Consider the following 18532-nt stretch of genomic DNA (forward strand, 5'->3'; position numbering starts at 1 on the left):
AATGTTTTACATCATAATAGCAATAATAACAAACAATAATTGACAACAGAGGGAGGGAGCTTCGCTTCGCTTTGCTTTTGCTTTGCTTTGCTTCGGGTTTTTTTTCGGCACCATTTATGTTGGTCTCGTCGCTAACTTCCTTCTGCTGTTTGCTGTTCAGCTGGCGCCGGCGCTTGCCAAATATCTGTATATATGTATGTATTTACATATATGTATGTAGGTATGTATATATGTATATCTTCTCGCTGGCTTAGGGGCTGTGGGGTTTGGGGGAGGGGTGTTTGGTTTCTTGGTTAGTTTTTGTTGGGCTTTTGTTTTGTGTTTCCGATTTAAATTCCGATAGGCGTTAAAATTAGAGCAGAAAGATCGTTATCGCTATCGTTATTGTTATCGCTATCGCTATAATAATTACTGATGATACAAATAGTCGTGTTCCCACAGCACACACACCATATATACACAAAGGGGGGTGGGGTCGGGGTCGGGGTTGGGTTTTGGGGAAAATTAAATGTTGGACTGGGGTGTGGGTTGTTCCTGTTCTTTCTATCTGCAGCTGGCTCTGCTGCTGTTTTTTACATAAATATTTCTATTTTCTGGTTTACTATTTTTTGTTTTTTTGGCGATTTGTTGTTGAAATTTTGTTTCGTTTGGTTGCTAGCTTGGTAGCACCCGGAGACTCCCTAGTTGAGCTCCTTCCGCGTCGTATTGGGCAACAGGAGGCACATGAGGCCGCCGCCGATGAGCAGGCCGGAGACAATGAATGTCGGCGAGGGACAGTAGTTGTCCAGCAGCTGGGCAATCACAATGTTGCCAATGATGCCGCCGAGGCGGGCGGCCACCATGGAGATGGCGACACCGGTGGCACGCAGCTTGGTGGGGAATACTTCGGTGATGAGGCAGTCGAGGGCCGCATTGGCTGCCGAAATGGCGCCACTGAAGATCGCCGACACAATGAGATTCTGCAGGGAGCTGCGCACAAAGTACATGAGGGCCGAGCAAATGCCGGCAGTCATCGTGCCGGCAATCAGGAAGAACTTCCGCCCCAGCATATCCATGCCGAGAATGGCCAGCAGATTGGCGGGCAGGGCGGAGGCGAGCGAGATGAGTGACTCCATGAACACCGACTGGGGTATGTCCGAGGAGCAGGTGCCATTGTTGGCGCTCTCGCGGGCAATGCCCACCACATACTCGGTGACCGTGCAGACGCCGGCCGACTTGTCGGGGAAGGCCTTCTCGTACTCCTCGAAGCGATTGAAGAGCTCCGGGAACCACATCAACAGTCCGTAGTAGCCAATGTGGAATGTAAAGTTAATCGTGATCGAGACGATGGTGAATCTGAGAATGGGCGACTTGAACAGCGCACGACTGTGGTCCACCATGCCGCTGACCATCCGCGAATACTTGTTCTTGCTGTTCGCCGAGCTCTCGAGCAGCTTCTCGTCCACCTCCAGGTCGTAGACCATGTACTCGTCCGGCCGCTTGCGCGTGTTCGTCACAAAGATGCCGCGGAAGATGGCCAGGGCGCGATCCTTCTTGCCGCGCGTCAGCAGAAACTTGGGCGACTCCGGCAGATAGAAGAGCAGAAAGCCGACCAGGAACGAGGGCAGCGAGCAGACGAGCAGGAAAATGCGCCACGAGTTGTATGTGAAATATGGAGTCATGAAGCCAATGTCCGTGGGTATGATCAGCCAGGCGAGGCCGGCCACAAACAGGTTGCCAAAGGTCCAGAAGGCAGCCATGAAGCTCAGCATGGAGCCACGTTTCGCTTTCGGTTGGAATTCGGCGAAGTACGACCAGATGACAGGACCACTGCCTCCGAGCCTGAAACAAGGAACAAATAGAAGAGTGAAAAACAATTGTTAGAGGCTGATCCTTGAGCAATGCCAGCGCGGGGGTCTGGTCGGGGGTTGCGCAAATATTTCTGGGCGTACGCTCAAGTAATTAGCAGGCGATTGGCAAAAATAATGATCAATATGGGGGAACTTGGCTAGCCGATGGGCTGGATGGATGACTCATTTATGGCCAAGGGGCCAAGGCCTGCCCTGCGCACTGAGATTTTCTGTGGTTTGTTTTTTGTTTTTTGTTTTTTTTGGGTTGTGGCAGCAATGGTTTCGGACTCGGACGCGGACTCGGACTCAGATTCGAGCCTTTAATTAGCATAAACAGTCACGATATTGTGGCTCAAATATTTTTGTTGTTATTTATAACAAAGTTAATTGAATTAACACCCTGGGCAGCGGGGTTTCGGGCCCGTGTGTCACTCGACCAACAGTGGATCGACAGTGGATGATGGATGATGGATGGGGACTGCTGGGAGAGATTCATTCGATCATTAATACTTACGCTGCGCCATTGAGAAATCGAAACAGCATGAAAAACGAATAAGTTTGCGAAAACGACGACGCGACAATGCAGAAGGCATTCATGAACGAGATGACAATCAGAACCTTCTTGCGGCCAAAGCTGTCGGCGATGCTGCCCCAGAAGTAGGCGCCCACCATCATGCCGATGAAGATGATCGAGTTGAGCCAGCCCTTGGTCTCCGTGTTGAGATCGAGGTCACACTCGGCCGATGGCAGAATGAACGACATCGAGATGACATCCATTTCCTCCGACGTACTGACCAGGCCGCAAATGGCCAGCAGTATGTAGTGGAACTTGCCATAGCCGCACAGCTCGATGGCCCGCTCGAAGTTGGCGACTATCGGGCTGGTGGGCTCTGGCAGCGGAGCCCCCTTCTTGCCGCGTCGCCCGCCCTTGCCATTGTGCTCGGTGGTGCTGCTGCTGGTGGTGGTGTCGCCGGCAGCGCCGACCACCGCACGCTCTACGTCCTGCTGCTTGCCATTGGTGTTGGTCGTGTCCGGCTCGTAGCCGCGATTGTCAGCCGCAAACTGATACTCTGGCTGCTTGGCGCCCGTGCCCAGGGAGTACGGCTGAATGATCGCTCGATTGTCGATATGCGGATTGGCGTTGGCGTTGGCGTTGCCAATCGATTGGTTTGTTGGATTGCTTGCTGCGCTCTGATTGTAGTTTGGCTGTAGTCCAGCTTCTACATTATAGGCTGCAAATGATATTAATTAAGTAACTTGCATAGTTCTCCCCCACTGCTCGATGGGGTATACTTACATTCGCTTTTACCTTTTGCAGAATCACCTTCTACCATTCTATAGTTCAAGTTGTTGTTGGCTGTTTGTGCGCGTAGCAAAAAGGAAATTAAATTGTTCGATTTGGATGCTGCCAGCGGCTGCTTAGGAAAGTACAGTTGTGCGTGCCTTGCTTAGCGATCTGCAATTACACACAAAGAAAGAGAGAGAGAGAGAGAGAGAGAAAGATATTAGTTGAAATCTCGTTGGTTTACATCTTTAACCCCGTGTCGACTCGCTCGTTATCGCTCAATTGGGCGCCCAAGGCGAACATTGAAGAGTAATTGAATGAAATTAATAAACGATCTGCTCACGCATACACTCATGCAATATACTATATGTATACAACAATCGAGATCTAATTGGTGGGACAAACAGCGCTGTCGTAATTGATTAATAAAAAATTATACCCCAAAATAGTCGAGAACTAGCCAAAATGCTGAAGGCGTGAAATATACAACAAAAAAAACCCCACCAGCGCAGACAGAGCAGCGCATTGGTGCGTTTATATTGCGACACTTTTATTAATAAATAATTGGGGAAATAAAATGAATTTTTTTGAAACCTGTCATGGCTGGCACCCAGTCGTTGCCTCTGCGCTTTGCGCTGTTATTGCTCTGTTAATGTAAGAGAGCGGATCGAACTGTTAACAGCACACACGCTTGAGCAAATATGTATGCATGTTTGTGTGCAAATGTAAAACGTTTACAGCAAGCACTAAATAATTCAATTTGGTTATTGGTTAATGGCCTGCCTGTGCGGTCACGTGCCGCAGTGCCGACAAAACAGCTGCTAATTAACAGAGCTCTGGATCTGGTTATGATTCTGGTCTAATTGTGGCAACGGCATTTCTTTCGGCTCCATTGCAGTTTCAATTTCTGATTTATGGCCGCAATCTTTCACTTTATTCATTAGGCGAAAAGGAACAACAACTCTACAATGACCTCCTCGTTCATCGATTGAATCTGCTGGCGCAAGCGAGAGGACAGGCAGTGCACGCATGCACGCAGTGAAGGAGAACAGGAACCGAAAGTGCAGCGTAAAGCCAAAAGATGACAGTTAGGCAGCGACAGCGGCAGCGGCAGTGGCGCCAGCAGCAGAGAGCGCAAAGACAAGTAAGAGAGAGAGAGAGCAAGAGCGAGTGTCTCATAGCATTCAGCTCTGCAGGTGGGACTGCAACAATGCATTTCATTTCTTATATTGCAAATATTGAAACTTATGCTTTATGCTGCTACTATACTGATTATACTGATTAATGGTAATTCGTTGACTGAGAGCTGGTTACCGACCTCGGTGCGTACAACGCCTACGCTTCCGCCGGCCCTTCACCGGCCTTCGTGCCAGGTACAAGTACAGCACCATTTCCATTTCCATTTCTATTTGCCTTTCCCTCAGAGATAGTTATGTAGATCTGATGAAATCCGAAACCAACTGGATATCTACGCGGTATTCGGTTCCAGTTTACACTACGACTGCGATTATTATTATTTATTACGATTGTCTTTTTTCGCAGCCGCATAACTGGAAAAACTGCGTGTGAATGAAATACCTCGGACCTGGACGGGGTCCCACCAGACTCCCCGACAGACATTCAATGTCAGCCGCTGCATGTACGAGTGCGCATGCGTCGTATGGGTGTGGAAGTGGAGGTTGTGGGGGAACTCGGGGAGCTTGGATCGCTTATGGTGCAGCATTTGTTTTGCTTTTTTGCATATCTCAAATTAATTAGCACATCAAAAGTGAGACATGGCGCCTTTTGGTTGCACGGTCATACGGCATTTGATGTGGAAAATCCAACTAGAAATTGATCTACGAAACTGATTTTAATGATTTCAAGAAGACTTAATTACGAATCCTTATTTCTAGCTTTCTATTAGTTCGGCATACATCTGCAAAGTCTTCTCTTAAATCTCTGCTTGAACGAAGGATTGTATTTTAATAAATAATCTTCAATGTTCTACCCCAAGTAATTCTTGTTGCACTTCCAAAGATTTCTTCTGAAATTCTACAATAACACTCTGGGTTCTGGTGCATTCAGCGTTTAAGTCTCGCTAATTGGTTCGTTTACTAATTTCCTTGACTCGAGCGACCGATAATGATATTCGTTTGCTTTTTTTTTACCTGTTTACACCTGTTGGCTGGTTGGCTGGTTGGCGGGGGGTACGCGAAACGAAACGAAACCAAACGAATCGAAACGTTTTCGCTTTATTTGCACTTGGGGCAGGGGAGGCCTTATTGTTTATCAATAAATTATTGTATTTTTGACCAAAAGGGCATATGGGAAAGCTGCTCCTTGCACTTGCTTCTCGGGTATTTGTTTTATTTGTATTTATTTTATATGTGATTTGATGTTGCTGTTGCTTTTGGGGATTCTTGGCGAAGATTTCGATTGAAAAGTATACTAAAAAAATTGTAATTATTTCGAATTTATTTGTGGGTGTCAGCTAAGCGACTGTTTCTGCTTTTTTTCGATTTTGTTGGTTGTGGTGCGCAAAGTTCTCAGGTTGGCCTGACAATTTTCACTACTAAAAACTTGCGAAAACATTAAAAACTTTAACGGTCAGACGCGGTGCGGGAATGCCGAACTTGCTGCATTGGGAGTCAAACGTAAACGAAAACGAAAACACACACAAACGCACACAGAAACTCAAACAATAATAACAAAATACAATTTAAAAAAAAAACCGAAATTAGATTTGGTTGATTTTGGCGTTTAACTACAACTGGCGGAGAGCGTAAGCCGGGGCGGTACGTTTTAGCGGTATTTAGCGGGTCTGTAGCGGGTCTCTCGATGAGCGTTTGTTCGCGCCAAATGGTGGAAAGTATCTGAGAAGCGTTACGCGCGCGCTTAAATACACCAAAAAGGCGTCCCAAGCTGGAGACAGTGCCGCCACGATCGTGCCGGAACAAAGTGGAACTGGAACACGCCCTGAGGCGGGCTGGCTTATCAGAGCAACGCTCAGAGCGACGACGCGGCTTTCCCGTTCCAGTGCTCACCGTGTTCCCCCCCATGTTCCATTGTTCCCGTCGGGCTAATTAAAATTCAAAATTTAGGCGCGAACCGCAGAAATAGTTGGAACTGGTCGGGATTTCCCCGAATCCGAAACAATAATTCATCATTAAATGTTAAGTTTGAAGCTATTTATAAGAAAATCTTGGAAAACTGTAATTAAGTAGGCAACACAGATAACCTTTTGATCATGATACCCATTTGGCACGAAAGACAGTGCATGATTCCCTTTTGGCATCAGTTCATGATCTTTGCGATTCAAGTTCATAACTTATGATGATTAACGATGGATGGGGAGGGAGAGAGCGAGAGAGATGACAAACCCAATGAGAGAGTCCGTAAACCCTTTTGTGAGGGTTGAACAATTGACGGCAGCAGGCAGCGGCTTAAGTGATCAAAAGAATAATACTTGATACTTATAAACGGCATTATTATTATTATGATTGTTGTTGCTTGTGTTCATATACGTACATACATACATACAAATGTACATACAGTTGTGTTCAATGAAATAGTAGTGCCGCGCCACACAATTTTCACAACTATTTTTGAGACACTTCCAGTCTTTCGAATTGAACAAGTGATACATTTTTGGAAAGCCTGAAATGTACACATTATAACCCAGAAAGAATCCTGGAACATTTGCATTCCATCTTCTTGTTTTACATGACTTTAGAAAAATACCCATGAAAAATGCTGTTCAATAAAATAGTAGTTTTTTTTTAGAAAATCGAAATAAAAAACGAAAGTGGAATTAATGCATATGTTTCATGTTTTATATGTTTCTTGAGGTTTAATATGTAGTTTTTAATCAAATTTGTTTTCACTAAGGCCCTTCTCCTACCTGGCATGTGTAAATAATATACTGCCCAAGCTTAATTAGGATCTGAGACTATAATTGTTAAACCACTTGGCCAACTTGGCTCTGGTTCACGGAATTATAATCATAATTACACATTTCACATTCCACATTAAGATTTCGTTAAGATTTTGGTCTACAGACTGAGCTAGACATGGAAAAGTGTCGACCTTTTCGGACAAAATTCCATTCCTACCGAGCTTTCTTGCGTGTTTCAGATCATTATCTTGTTGATAGATTTTTTTTGTGATGCATTTTTCAATAGTAATATTACTGTATTGTATTAAAACGTTTGATTGCACACACCATCTTATGAAATACGCCAATACGAGGCTAGGAAGTAAGAGTTTATATGGGCTGTAGCTCTTAAGGGTCAACCCAACATGCCCAATGTTGTTTTTTGCTAGAATTTGGGCAGTTATCCGATATCTGTGAACGCCAAACATATTCTTTTGAGTCTTCCTTACCATATAAAACAACTTTACACTCATCTGTCAAAAGTATTTTTCGGACTGTGACACGGCTCAGTCCACCTGCCTCATGTCCTCATTTTTCAAAACATGAGTCGTGTACCCATGTGCTTTTATTCTCAAACGCGTAGCTTCCGGGGACCTCTTGCAACTAAATAATGTGTAATCAGTCGTGTATTAACTATCAAAACACTTTCAGAGCGATATAAAATTGTTTTCATAACTTTTGAGGATATTGAAGACCTTGGTCTTGCCTTCAACCATCTTCGACCATCTACTAAAAGACAATTTTTTCGCATAAAAATCATTTTTCAGGGTGCTTCTTTTAGTTTAAACTATTTAAAATAACAGTAAAAGCACATTCAAATTAGTTTTGAATTCCATTATACCTCCTGATTTTAGTTTTTAGTCTAATTCTTAAGTCTCCCATATTGGACCGTTTAATGATTACTTCTACGCTCCAAAAACAAAAGTACCGTTACATTCAAACTTTTCTTTCATCAAAATATTCAATATATAAATTAAGCTTACTGATGGTAACTTTTTTGAATTGATTTAATTTGTTTTTTAATTTTTTTTTAATACTTGCACCTAGCACTACTATTTTATTGAACAGCATTTTTCATGGGTATTTTTCTAAAGTCATGTAAAACAAGAAGATGGAATGCAAATGTTCCAGGATTCTTTCTGGGTTATAATGTGTACATTTCAGGCTTTCCAAAAATGTATCACTTGTTCAATTCGAAAGACTGGAAGGGTCTCAAAAATAGTTGTGAAAATTGTGTAGCGCGGCACTACTATTTCATTGAACACAACTGTATATTGCTGATATTGTTATATATGCACAGCGTATTGTGTGTTGTTATTTTTCATTGCGATTACTGATACATTGGAATCGATGCGAGCGAGCAATGATCGTGTAAGCTGGCCATGTGACTGAGTCAGCAGAGATACAGATACGCAGTCGCAGAGACAGAGAGGAAGTCTCTCGAAAAGCAATATGCACAGCACAAATATGAAGAAAGATTCAACAGAATGTGATCCATAAGCCGCAATGAGTTTTATGGTAATTACCAGCCGAAACCCCATCATTACGCGGCTAGGACGTAGATCATTCCTGTGTCCTAAAAGTCAATCAGTGGTGGCTAATTGCCTTTGGCTTGCTGGCGTTTTGGCAGCTGCAACGTTTACACGTCTCTCCAGCAACTCATGATAAGCAAAGCAAAGCGAGGCATAGAAAGTGCAATTTGAGATCATTTTTTGTACGCATGCAGAGTTCTTTGAGAGTCACGTTTTTGGCCTAAGATTAAATGAAAGCGTGGACCCAACGGGTGGGGGACTTGCATAATAGTTGATTAATCCACAAGCCCCAACCCATTCGGGTATTCGTTTGTGGAGCGTAACTTGACGCTAATTTCTTGTTGCCTCATTTGGGAAATTATTATCGCACCTCCGACCCGAGCTTCGAGGTGGGGAACGTGTTCTTTGCTCATTTCACATTTCTCATTGTCACTTTAATTTCAATTTTCGCCATAATCAAACTGTACTTTTCCCGCCCATGTGTGTGGGTGGCCTGCCCACAATTAATTAAATTAGACATTTCTGAAATGCTTAGAAATTGTCATTACTCCACCCACAGCAAAACTGTCAGACTGACACAAAACAAAACAAACAAAATTTTGATGGATAATTATGCTCTTTGACGGACAGCCTAATTCCTCAGACAAAGCATTCATCCCGTATAAACCTTTGTGTGGAGTTGGAACTGAGCGTTGAACTTTGAAAAGTTTGAGCACCTTGAACTCGGAGGGAGGATCAGTCGGCTCGCATGCCAAGGGTTGAGTTCCAAATCCATAGACACGTGTGCACTTTTCCCTTTTCCCCTTTGGAACTATTCAGGGAACTTTTTCACTACAAAGAAAGGAGCGCAGATACGGAACGAAACGAAATGGAACGCTGGGAGGCTGGGTGGTGGCTGTCTTGGATATCGATCGCTGGTCGTTGGGTTTCTGCATTCGCTTTATTCGAGTTCAATTTGGGGCGTACGTGCATGTGTCCGTATGAATGTGGCAATGCACAAGTTTAATCTATAAACAATAACAATTTAAACACATACTCGTACATATTTATGTACGTATGTAGTATAAATATGCTCATTGAGTGTTTTGTTATTGCTGAATTTTAAGCAAAACTGCGTGCGGCCCCGGCCCGTCCCGGCCCAAACTTGTTCGAATTGGTTTTTATTTTTTTTTTGTATTTCTTCACTCCTTCACGCGCTCTTTCTTCATCTTCAATTGATATCCGTCCCTGCACAACACATTTCAATTAATTGTCCAATTCTCAATTAAAAACAGTATTGTGCGAAACGAAACGAAAACAAAAGTCTCAGAGAGGCAGATCGCCAGAAGAGCGCCAGAAGAGCCGACGACAGCATCAAACATTAAAAGTGCTAGACGGAATGCCGAGTTTCGTATTCGATCGATCGATCTATGTATGTGCGAAAAAGCCGAAGAAGCAAAACAACGCATGACTAATGCTCGCCTGGGATTGAACTCTCTCTCGGCAACAGCAAAAAGCCTCCTCCAAGCTATTCTCGATCAGTGTGATTCAAGTAGCTGCAACAATGCGACTCAGACTCGGAGATCATGGGAGGTCTGATGAAATTACACACTCGCTTTTGGGTGTTGATGGGAGCTCAGGCCACACATTGCTGATTAGACGAAGAACTCCTGAAGAGATTGAAGCGATCTTACTTCGTCTTGTAAGCATGAGGATCGCTTTGTTCGAACGGAGCGGACAGGTGTTTCGACACCTTCCCGTTTTACCCGTTCACTTTGCCAGCACTTTGCTTTCTTTTTCCCTTTTTCTCGTTTCGCAGGCGTGCGACAATTTAGTTTGCATAATTAATTTATGCATTAATTTTGTGTTTTTTTGATATTTTAAGCCTTTACTCCGTATTTCGTTGCGGGGGGGAGAGGCAGTGAAAAGAAGTCATCGAATCAGATCGGAACGGAATACAAAATGTGGAATAATGCCTGCGACGGCTGGGCAGTCAGAAAAAGAAGATTTCGTGTTGCATCTTAATCTTATTTACGAGTTACAAGCACCAGGAAGAAGCGTTACGAAAAACCAATTGAAACTCAATTAAATTTCAATGATGATTCAGGAATCATAAAATGTTTATCCTTGGCTATAGCTTTAGGGAATAAGAGATTTTTTTTTGTGTTACGCACCTACTACTCCTGTTGTCGTTGTCGTTGTCGTCGTCGATTTCGCAAACTTAAACGTTTTTCTGCCCTCCGGACCTGGTTGGTAACAATGCACGTGAACGGCACTCAGCGATTAACGGAATTGGATATGCGGGAATACGGATACGGATACGATGAGTATGTGTGGTTGGTTCACTGGTTGGAGGAGCTCCACGCGGCTCCAAGAGCGAATGGACAATGCGTTCCAAGTGGCGTCGGGGCGTCTTTTATAATCGCCAGCGGCACGCCACAGTCCCTGTCTGTCCGCCGTGTCTGAGGGTCCGTCCGAATCCGTTAGTTTGTTCACTGTCTCTTTGTTTGGATGCTGCTGGCGCTCGCTCTCTCTCTATCTCTCTCTCTCTCTCAGTCGATCGTTGCCGCTCGCGTCCATCCCCATCCCGCAGGCCCAACCGCGTGTGTCCGCCACTCTCGGTTGGCGCTCTCCGTTCTCGTCTTGTGTGCGCTCTGTCTCTGTCTCTGTCTCTGGTTCTTGCTGTTGACGTTATCGCCCAATGGATCGCGCAACAGAAGGCAGGTGCGGGTGCGGGTTGGCAAAATCTGTGCAAGATGCCAGAAGCCATACCAGTAGCCGAGCGAGGCATCGTTGTGGTCGCACTTCTCGATGCTTATCTGTGGGCCAGGCTACCCGCTTTGTTCTTATCAGAAAGCGCCAGCCTCTGGCACCCCTTCCCCCACTGGCGAGCGCCGCTGTGCTGTTGGCAAGCAAAAAGTGCAGCCAGAAATATCATAAATAATAGCCAAAAAAGGGTGGCCAAAAAATGTTCAACCGAAAACGCGAAATGTTTGGGCATGGAATCAATGAGGAGCAAAGCAAAGCAGAGGAGCAGCTAAAAGTCAATTAAATCGGTGCCTAAATCCACTTTCAACCAGTTCAAAACCCATTCAAGTATTATAGAAACAAAATGATGACTCTCCCTTGAGTTTGCATCCCAAATCCTGGAGTCAAAATCACCGTTTCAAATATACATACATGCATAAATGCACAGATCTGCGAATACATATACGAGTGACTGCGTGTGTGTGTGTGTGTGTGTTTGTTTTGTGTGACTCTCTGGGCTGCCCGCTGGTCTCCCACCCTCGCATGTGTCGTCGCTTGCGTTTGCGTGCTGATGGCTATGTCCACACCACCACCACAGCCGCTCTCTCACTCTCTCTCTCGCTCTCCCGCTCGCCTTGTCCACTTGTCCATCTTATCCGCATCCATGCCATACCGTAGCTGTTCCGCCCCCCATTCCCTGGATACACTGTGTCTCCCTGCCCTGATGGCGGCAAAAGATCTACGTAATTTTTGTCATTTCATAAAGAACAAAAACAAAACCAAAAAAATAAAGGAAATAAACACACAAAAAAACTGTTTTTGTGTGTGCAAAGTGTTTTTCCGCAGGCCATAGCCATGGAATTGAAACGAGAGAACGTCCAAGTTCAGCGAGGAATGATTATTGTCACTTTTTTTTTGTACATGCATTTGTATGCTCATACATACATACATACATACATGTGTAAATACATATGTATGTTGCCTCTTTAAGGTGCATTTTAGAGGATAACTGAGAGTGGTTTGAATGCAAATTCGAAGTTCTTCAGAGAGTGGGAATAGGAAGAGCTTTTCGTGTAACCTCTGAAGTTCCCAAACTGCATTGGTAAATAGTTTCAAGCAAGAGACACGGCTGCCTCCTAGCTATTAGTTATTCCGAATAATTCAGAGTTTTTTTGGCCTAGCTTTAAATGCAAAAAAATTCAACCAATAAAAATTCAGAGTGCCGCGAAGTGCATTTTAAAGTAATATTTAATTTAATGTTATAAAGAGTGCACCCGGAAGAGGCTTTCATGTTAACTCGGAAACATTTCGGAATAGCTTTAAGAGCACTAAAATTAATGAAATTATAATTTTGAGTGTGCTGCCGCTAGAGTCTCGAAATGGTTCGAATGAAAGCCGAATTATTCTAGGTAATTCGGAGCGATTCGGAGTGGTTCGGAGTACTTCGGAGTAATTAGGAACACTTCCGAACAACTTGTAATGCAAGCAAACGCAACGAGTTGCGCTAAAAATAAAGCGCATCGTATTTCTGCCCCCGCTCTTTTGTGAAATTTCGGAATCACGTAAACACAAATATTGGCCACGCGGATAGGTAAACATTTGTCCCCTGTCCCCTGTTCCCCCCTCGTGTATGTAAATATGTGTACAGGCAATCTGAACTCATTTCGCTCAAGTTCAGAGCTGTTTGCCCAGTTGTCAGCTGCCAACGCTGGCGGAGGTAAGCGAGGCAGACGCGACGTCTTCCCGTCACCACACCGGTGTGCCGAGCTGTCGACCCATGTGACCCATCCGGTGGCCATGCCCATGTCCGTAACAGCTCAGCGCGTGTCCTTTGACTGCCACAGTCTCTCGTCTCTCGTCTGCCATTGGACACCAACCAAAGTCAAAGTCAACGTGTCCCCGTCCCTTCCAAAACAAGATGTTTGCTTGCGCGATGAGACGAGACGAGATCTTTGCGTACACTCCAAGTGGAGTGGAATCGTCTGACGTCAGTGGAAATATGTGTAGACTTTATGATGCTGCGGCTTAGGGTCTGTTGATGTATTCCGTGATTTATGGGTCAGCGCTTATCAGAGGTAAAATGTTTATCAGGCATAAATCTGCGTGGAGAGCGGATCTACAGCAGATCGGAGGCATGGCCAGGAAGATATTTTTGAGCGCTTGATCTTGGCTCTGCCCAAGGTCCAGCTCAAAAGTATGCAATGATCGAACCTCAAGCCCGAGGCTTAGCTACGAACTCAGATCGGAAAATCGGTGTGCAAAATCCTTACAGACCTCCCACCAGACCTCTGGCCTCGTAAAGCCGTCTATCTTTAGCTTTACGATCTGCCAGCGGCATGAACATTAGAACGATCAAAACATCAACATTATAACTGGCTTAGCGGGGGGATCTTTCCTAATACCTTTCGGGGTTCCTCTGACGCACACAGCTCCGCGGTCTGCGAGTGTCACGTGAGTGCAAAATGCCAAGTCACTTTCGGCTACGCAATGTCTATGCTCCACCCAAACCCAAGTCCAAACCCAAACCCAATCCCAATTTCATTTATCATTTATCATTTCATCGCCCAATAACAATTAAGACAAGGGGAAAAGTACGAGTGATCGCGTCTCTGTGACTGAATGACTAAACATTGGACTTAAGCAGAAATCAATTCAATGCCCAATTTCATGAAAATCAACAGCCAGAAGAGCACCACAGAGCACCACCGAGGGGCCAGTGTGAACCGGTTAGAACCAATGCCAATCAACAACCCGCTGAACCTTAAAGGCGGCAGCGTCATCAGCCTCAGATGAGAACTGGAACGGGGCGATGGTTGGCGATGTGCGGTTCAGCTTTTATTATGGTTCAGATTGCGAGCTTTATGGACTGGGATACAGCTGACAGAGCAGTAAGGCTCCCACGATCGTTGATCGTTAAGGAAATCTCTTGCTTATGCCACGCGTTATGCAGCAGATCTCCTCCGCTCTTGCGTCCTGCATCGATCGTCGGAACTGGCTCCACGCCACATGAACTGCGAGCGTCATATCTATGGGCATCTATGGCATGGCATCAATTGGAGGCGATGCTTATGGGGTAACGCATTGCAGCGATCGATCGAGGCACTGTCTGCTTGAGTGGCTTCTGGTGCAGAGATCCATATCATATTTCCGTGCCCAACAGGTTTGTGGCGCCCGCCCGGCAATAATGACAATAACACCATCCATTCTGGACAATAAACTCTCTGTCGTTCGGTCCAGGTCCATGCAAATCGCAGTATCTGTGGCAATTGTTTTGGTTTTAGTTGGGGTTTCGGTTTCTGTTGCTGTTTACCTCAGGGCTTTGGGGGCAACTGTCGCTGCTGGGTAATCCGCTCATTAGAGCCATTAAATAGTTGGCTACTTGATCAACAAGCGAAGGGCCCCATAAAGGTGGCAGTCCGAGTCTCGTCTCCCGTTGACAGGCACCGCACTGGCGTGGGATTAGGAGGCTTTTGCGTTGAAGCCATTACATGGTTGGGTCTGGCATTTTGATAGACAGAGCACTAGAGCCAAGGATAATGATTCGGATTAGGCACTATGCAGAGAAGATTTGTCGCCACCTTGGAGCACTTGCAGCCCCCTACTGGCGGGCTGCGCCTCTATTCAGAGCATTACAATTATGCAGCTAATTGCACAATTAAAACACAGTTGCCTTGCACCGATCCATCTGGTCGGTTGTAGGTTTTGCTTTGCTCGTGTAGCTGTCTCTGTCCCTGTGTATCTTTATCTGCATCCGAATCAAAGAACTTTACACTGAATCAAACCAATTCGAGTCGGTTTGTCCCGTTTCGAGCCCAAAATGAATGAAGGCAAGGGCACATGGCACACAAAATGCAACACAAATAAATACAAACAAATTATTATTGCGAGCTGCAGCTTGATGCAGTTGCAGGCTATTTGGAGCCCCTCGAAACATCCACTTTTAGGCTGTAACTTCTTTCCATTATCTTTCAGAATTTCTTGATAATTTCTGCCTGGTTTTTGGCACTTCCTTGTCCCACAAAATAAATAACTGCGAATTAGTGCAAGTGATTATAGTCTGACATTTCCATTTCCATTCCCATTTGCTGCCCCCCGCTGAAAGCCCTTCGCACAAGTGCCACGTTTCACTTGTCTTATCTGTGAGTAAATATTTTGATTAAATTATTATTTATTTTTGTACTGTTTCTGTTTCTGTTTCAGTTTCTGTTTCAGTTGCTGTTTGACTGTCATAAAAAGACAGCGCCACAAGCGACTTAACTTGTTTAATTGCCCCGGGGCGTGGCCCATAGCTGCCTTATATTTATCTATATGAACACATTTATGCACTTTATACATGTGTACATATGTACGCTTTGGTTAAAACGCTCAAATCAAGTGCAATTAACACAAATAATTATAATTAGAAACGATTGAATGGCCAATTAGGTGTTGGATGATGAAAGAATTAGTGTAGAGAAGCGAGAGCCCATCGATAATACGAACTGATAAACAGATCATGGCTATAGCTAAATATTTAGAGACAGAAATTGAGAAATCTCCCTCTCTCTCTTTTCCAGCGTGGCTTAGCAGGAACAAAAACTCACCTCTTTGTGGCACACTGCTTGCTGTAGCGGTAACAGTGCCAGTTGCAGTTGCAGTTGCAGATGTACCGTTCTCTGAGTCTGGTGCGGATTGTGCTGCAATATTGCTTCCATTCAAATGTTTTAGCAATTTTCACTGATCTCGTGGATTCGGATTACTTATTGCGACTTCCGCTTTGGCTCTGCCTTCCTCTCCTTGCTGCTCTTTGTGTTGCTCTTTCTTGATTGATATTAATATTTCTGGCATTGATTAAGGATTTGTTGTCGCTGAGAGATCTGAAATGGAAACAACTGCGTGTAGAATGTTCAATGAACATTAATTATTATATATTTTTATGGTGTTGCAAAAGGGAAATCCAATGTGGGGGCACATGCTGGCTGTATGAAGAATCGAAAATGTTTTTTCTATCAAAACCAGCAGCACGTTTCAACCCAAATTGTTTGCAAAACAAAAGAAAACACGTGAATTCACATGGCCCCCAAAAAAGATGAGAACTGCGACGGGAAACCATCTAGTATATGGATAAATACAGACATACGCAGAGCTAAAAGTGAGTAAAAGTGAAAACTGATTAAATCTTGTTTATTTTGGACACGCACTGAATGTTCTATGCAAGGTGAATTTACGCACAAGGTGACGCGTTGTCCGCTGTGGGGAGGACCAATAACTTTTTCACCACGCACCGCACTGGGAGACAAGCGCTAGAAAGGGATGGAGATGGAGTTGCCCTGTGGTAAAGACGTCACCTTGCACTTACACAAGTATTTGTGTGTTGGCCCTGCACTTGCGTGAGGTGAGTGCAAGGCTTTCTTTTGCATACATAAAATTCAGTACATCCAAAATATTCCAATATTTCAATGATATTGGCAGACCCGTGTACCCGTTGCAACCGGTTAAACCCGTACCAGACCGCACGCCATCAACTGCGTCAGAGACTGATTCGAAAATAGATCATATTTTATATTTTGAGAGTATTGAATCGGTTTCCAAGCAGCACAACAAGTGTCATTTGTGTTCTATATTTTGAATCATTTTGTTTGCCAATTCGGTGACGCAGCATCTTATGGGAAATTATATTTAAATATAACGGGAAAAAAACATGCGTCCCCCGCCCGCACCCTGTCGGCATAATTACACGCTGAATGGGGGGAGGTCAAATGGTGTTGAGAAAATGTGTCTCTCTCTCAAATGGGATTTGGTGGAAAATGCCGCTAAGAGCGAAAGTTGGACGAGACCTGTTCGGTCTGGAAAATGGCAGATCAAAGCCACAACCAGAACGCACCAGACAATACCGAGACTGGGGATACAAAAATACATACATACATACATGCATACATATGTATGCTCTCTCTTTGGCTCTCGCTCTCTTACTCTTACGATCGATGCTGTGCAACACTGACGTTGACATTGGGAGTGTAGCGTAGGGCGAGGCCAAGACATTAACGGAATATTTTTGTTTCGTACTCCTTCTGCCTGCGGGTATGGTGAGCCATGCGCCACAACACGTGTCAATCCCACCCACTGGTAGGGAAACTTTAGCCGTTGTCCGGTGTAGTTTGCCTATTTATGGATTGTTCCAATTTTAATTAACATGTAAATACAAAGAGGAACAACAGCAAAGTGCAAATATTCCCACAATTTAAATGCAAATTTTGTTGACGAGTAAACAAAATCAGACACACACACACACAAACACACACACACACTCCTTACTTCGCATTCGCATTCGTCTTCGTATTTATTTGTGTTACTTTTCCGTGCTGAATATGAAATGAATTTATCAATCAAATTGTATGTTAATATTAGGCCAATCGGCCAACACTTTAAAGTTGCCTGTTTTTCCCAGTAATGTTTTGCATCTTAAATGGGTGCTCCCCCCTCCCCACCCCCCTGCGCTGCGCTGCTAGTCTGTATTCCGCATACAAAATGTGTTGATGAAATGTGATTACTGGGGGAGTGCAGTGTCTGAGCCTTACTTTGCTGCCGCTGTGATTTGTATCTACAGTCATTAGTAGTCAGTATTCCTTGAGATCTTCCCGTTGCAGCTGGAATTCCAAAGATATGGGAACATATAGACGTTGAAACAATCACTTTGATATATCCGTTGATCCGTTCCAATTCCAACTTGTTCGCGCTATTTATTTTTTTTTGCTTTGCCTTTTCGGTTGTATTCGTTGTCTTTTGTGCGTGCTTCTTTTGTTTTTGTTGTTGTTGTTGTTTTGTTGTTACATTTAAATGTGTGTTAGTTGCAGTGCATTTAATTGTTTATTGATTGGTTCACGCTCTAGAAACGTTTCGTTTCGTTTCGAATCGGATTGGCAGATCCACACCTGATCGATCGATGGGGTTCGATTTTTGCTATTGAATTTTGTCCAAGTTGCGGGATTTCTATTCTTTCTTTTTTTTTGTAGTCGGTTGTCGGATAATCACAGATTTCGTGTGCTAATGTCGCGGCTTGAACTTTAAAACTGAGAACGAACAATATTTCGCATTGTTTAGTTCTCTCCTCTCCGGGTGGGTGCTGCTGCTGCCTGTCGCTGCCTGCCTGCTGCTGTTGCTGCTGCTTTGGTCTGCTATTGTTATTTGTTATTGTTATTACTCGTGTTGTTGTATTATGCTTCTGGCAGGCTAGGTGCAGCCACACAGCCCAGCTCCTCCCCCC

General features: G+C 44.4%; 1 protein-coding gene across 1 annotated transcript; it reads right to left on the reverse strand.

Annotated features, from left to right (window-relative positions):
• Positions 1 to 321: 321 nt before the first annotated feature.
• LOC117903113 (synaptic vesicle glycoprotein 2B) lies at positions 322 to 10935 on the reverse strand. The gene is made up of 4 exons (XM_034814939.1): positions 10716 to 10935; positions 3127 to 3285; positions 2344 to 3061; positions 322 to 1821 (listed from the first exon to the last, which is right to left on the reverse strand). The coding sequence occupies exons 2-4, from the start codon at positions 3161 to 3163 to the stop codon at positions 681 to 683; spliced, it is 1896 nt and encodes a 631-aa protein (XP_034670830.1). The 5' UTR covers positions 3164 to 3285; positions 10716 to 10935; the 3' UTR covers positions 322 to 680.
• Positions 10936 to 18532: the final 7597 nt, after the last annotated feature.

The sequence above is a fragment of the Drosophila subobscura genome, chromosome A, assembly GCF_008121235.1.
Source record: "Drosophila subobscura isolate 14011-0131.10 chromosome A, UCBerk_Dsub_1.0, whole genome shotgun sequence".
NCBI classification, from domain to species: domain Eukaryota; kingdom Metazoa; phylum Arthropoda; class Insecta; order Diptera; family Drosophilidae; genus Drosophila; species Drosophila subobscura.

Coding starts and splice junctions, on each gene's coding strand:
- LOC117903113 (XM_034814939.1), bottom strand. CDS start 3,163: ATGGTAGAAGGTGATTCTGCAAAAGGTAAAAGCGAAT. Junction 3,062..3,126: donor TGCAAAAGGTAAAAGCGAAT/GTAAGTATACCC, acceptor TATCATTTGCAG/CCTATAATGTAGAAGCTGGA. Junction 1,822..2,343: donor CGATTTCTCAATGGCGCAGC/GTAAGTATTAAT, acceptor TCCTTGTTTCAG/GCTCGGAGGCAGTGGTCCTG.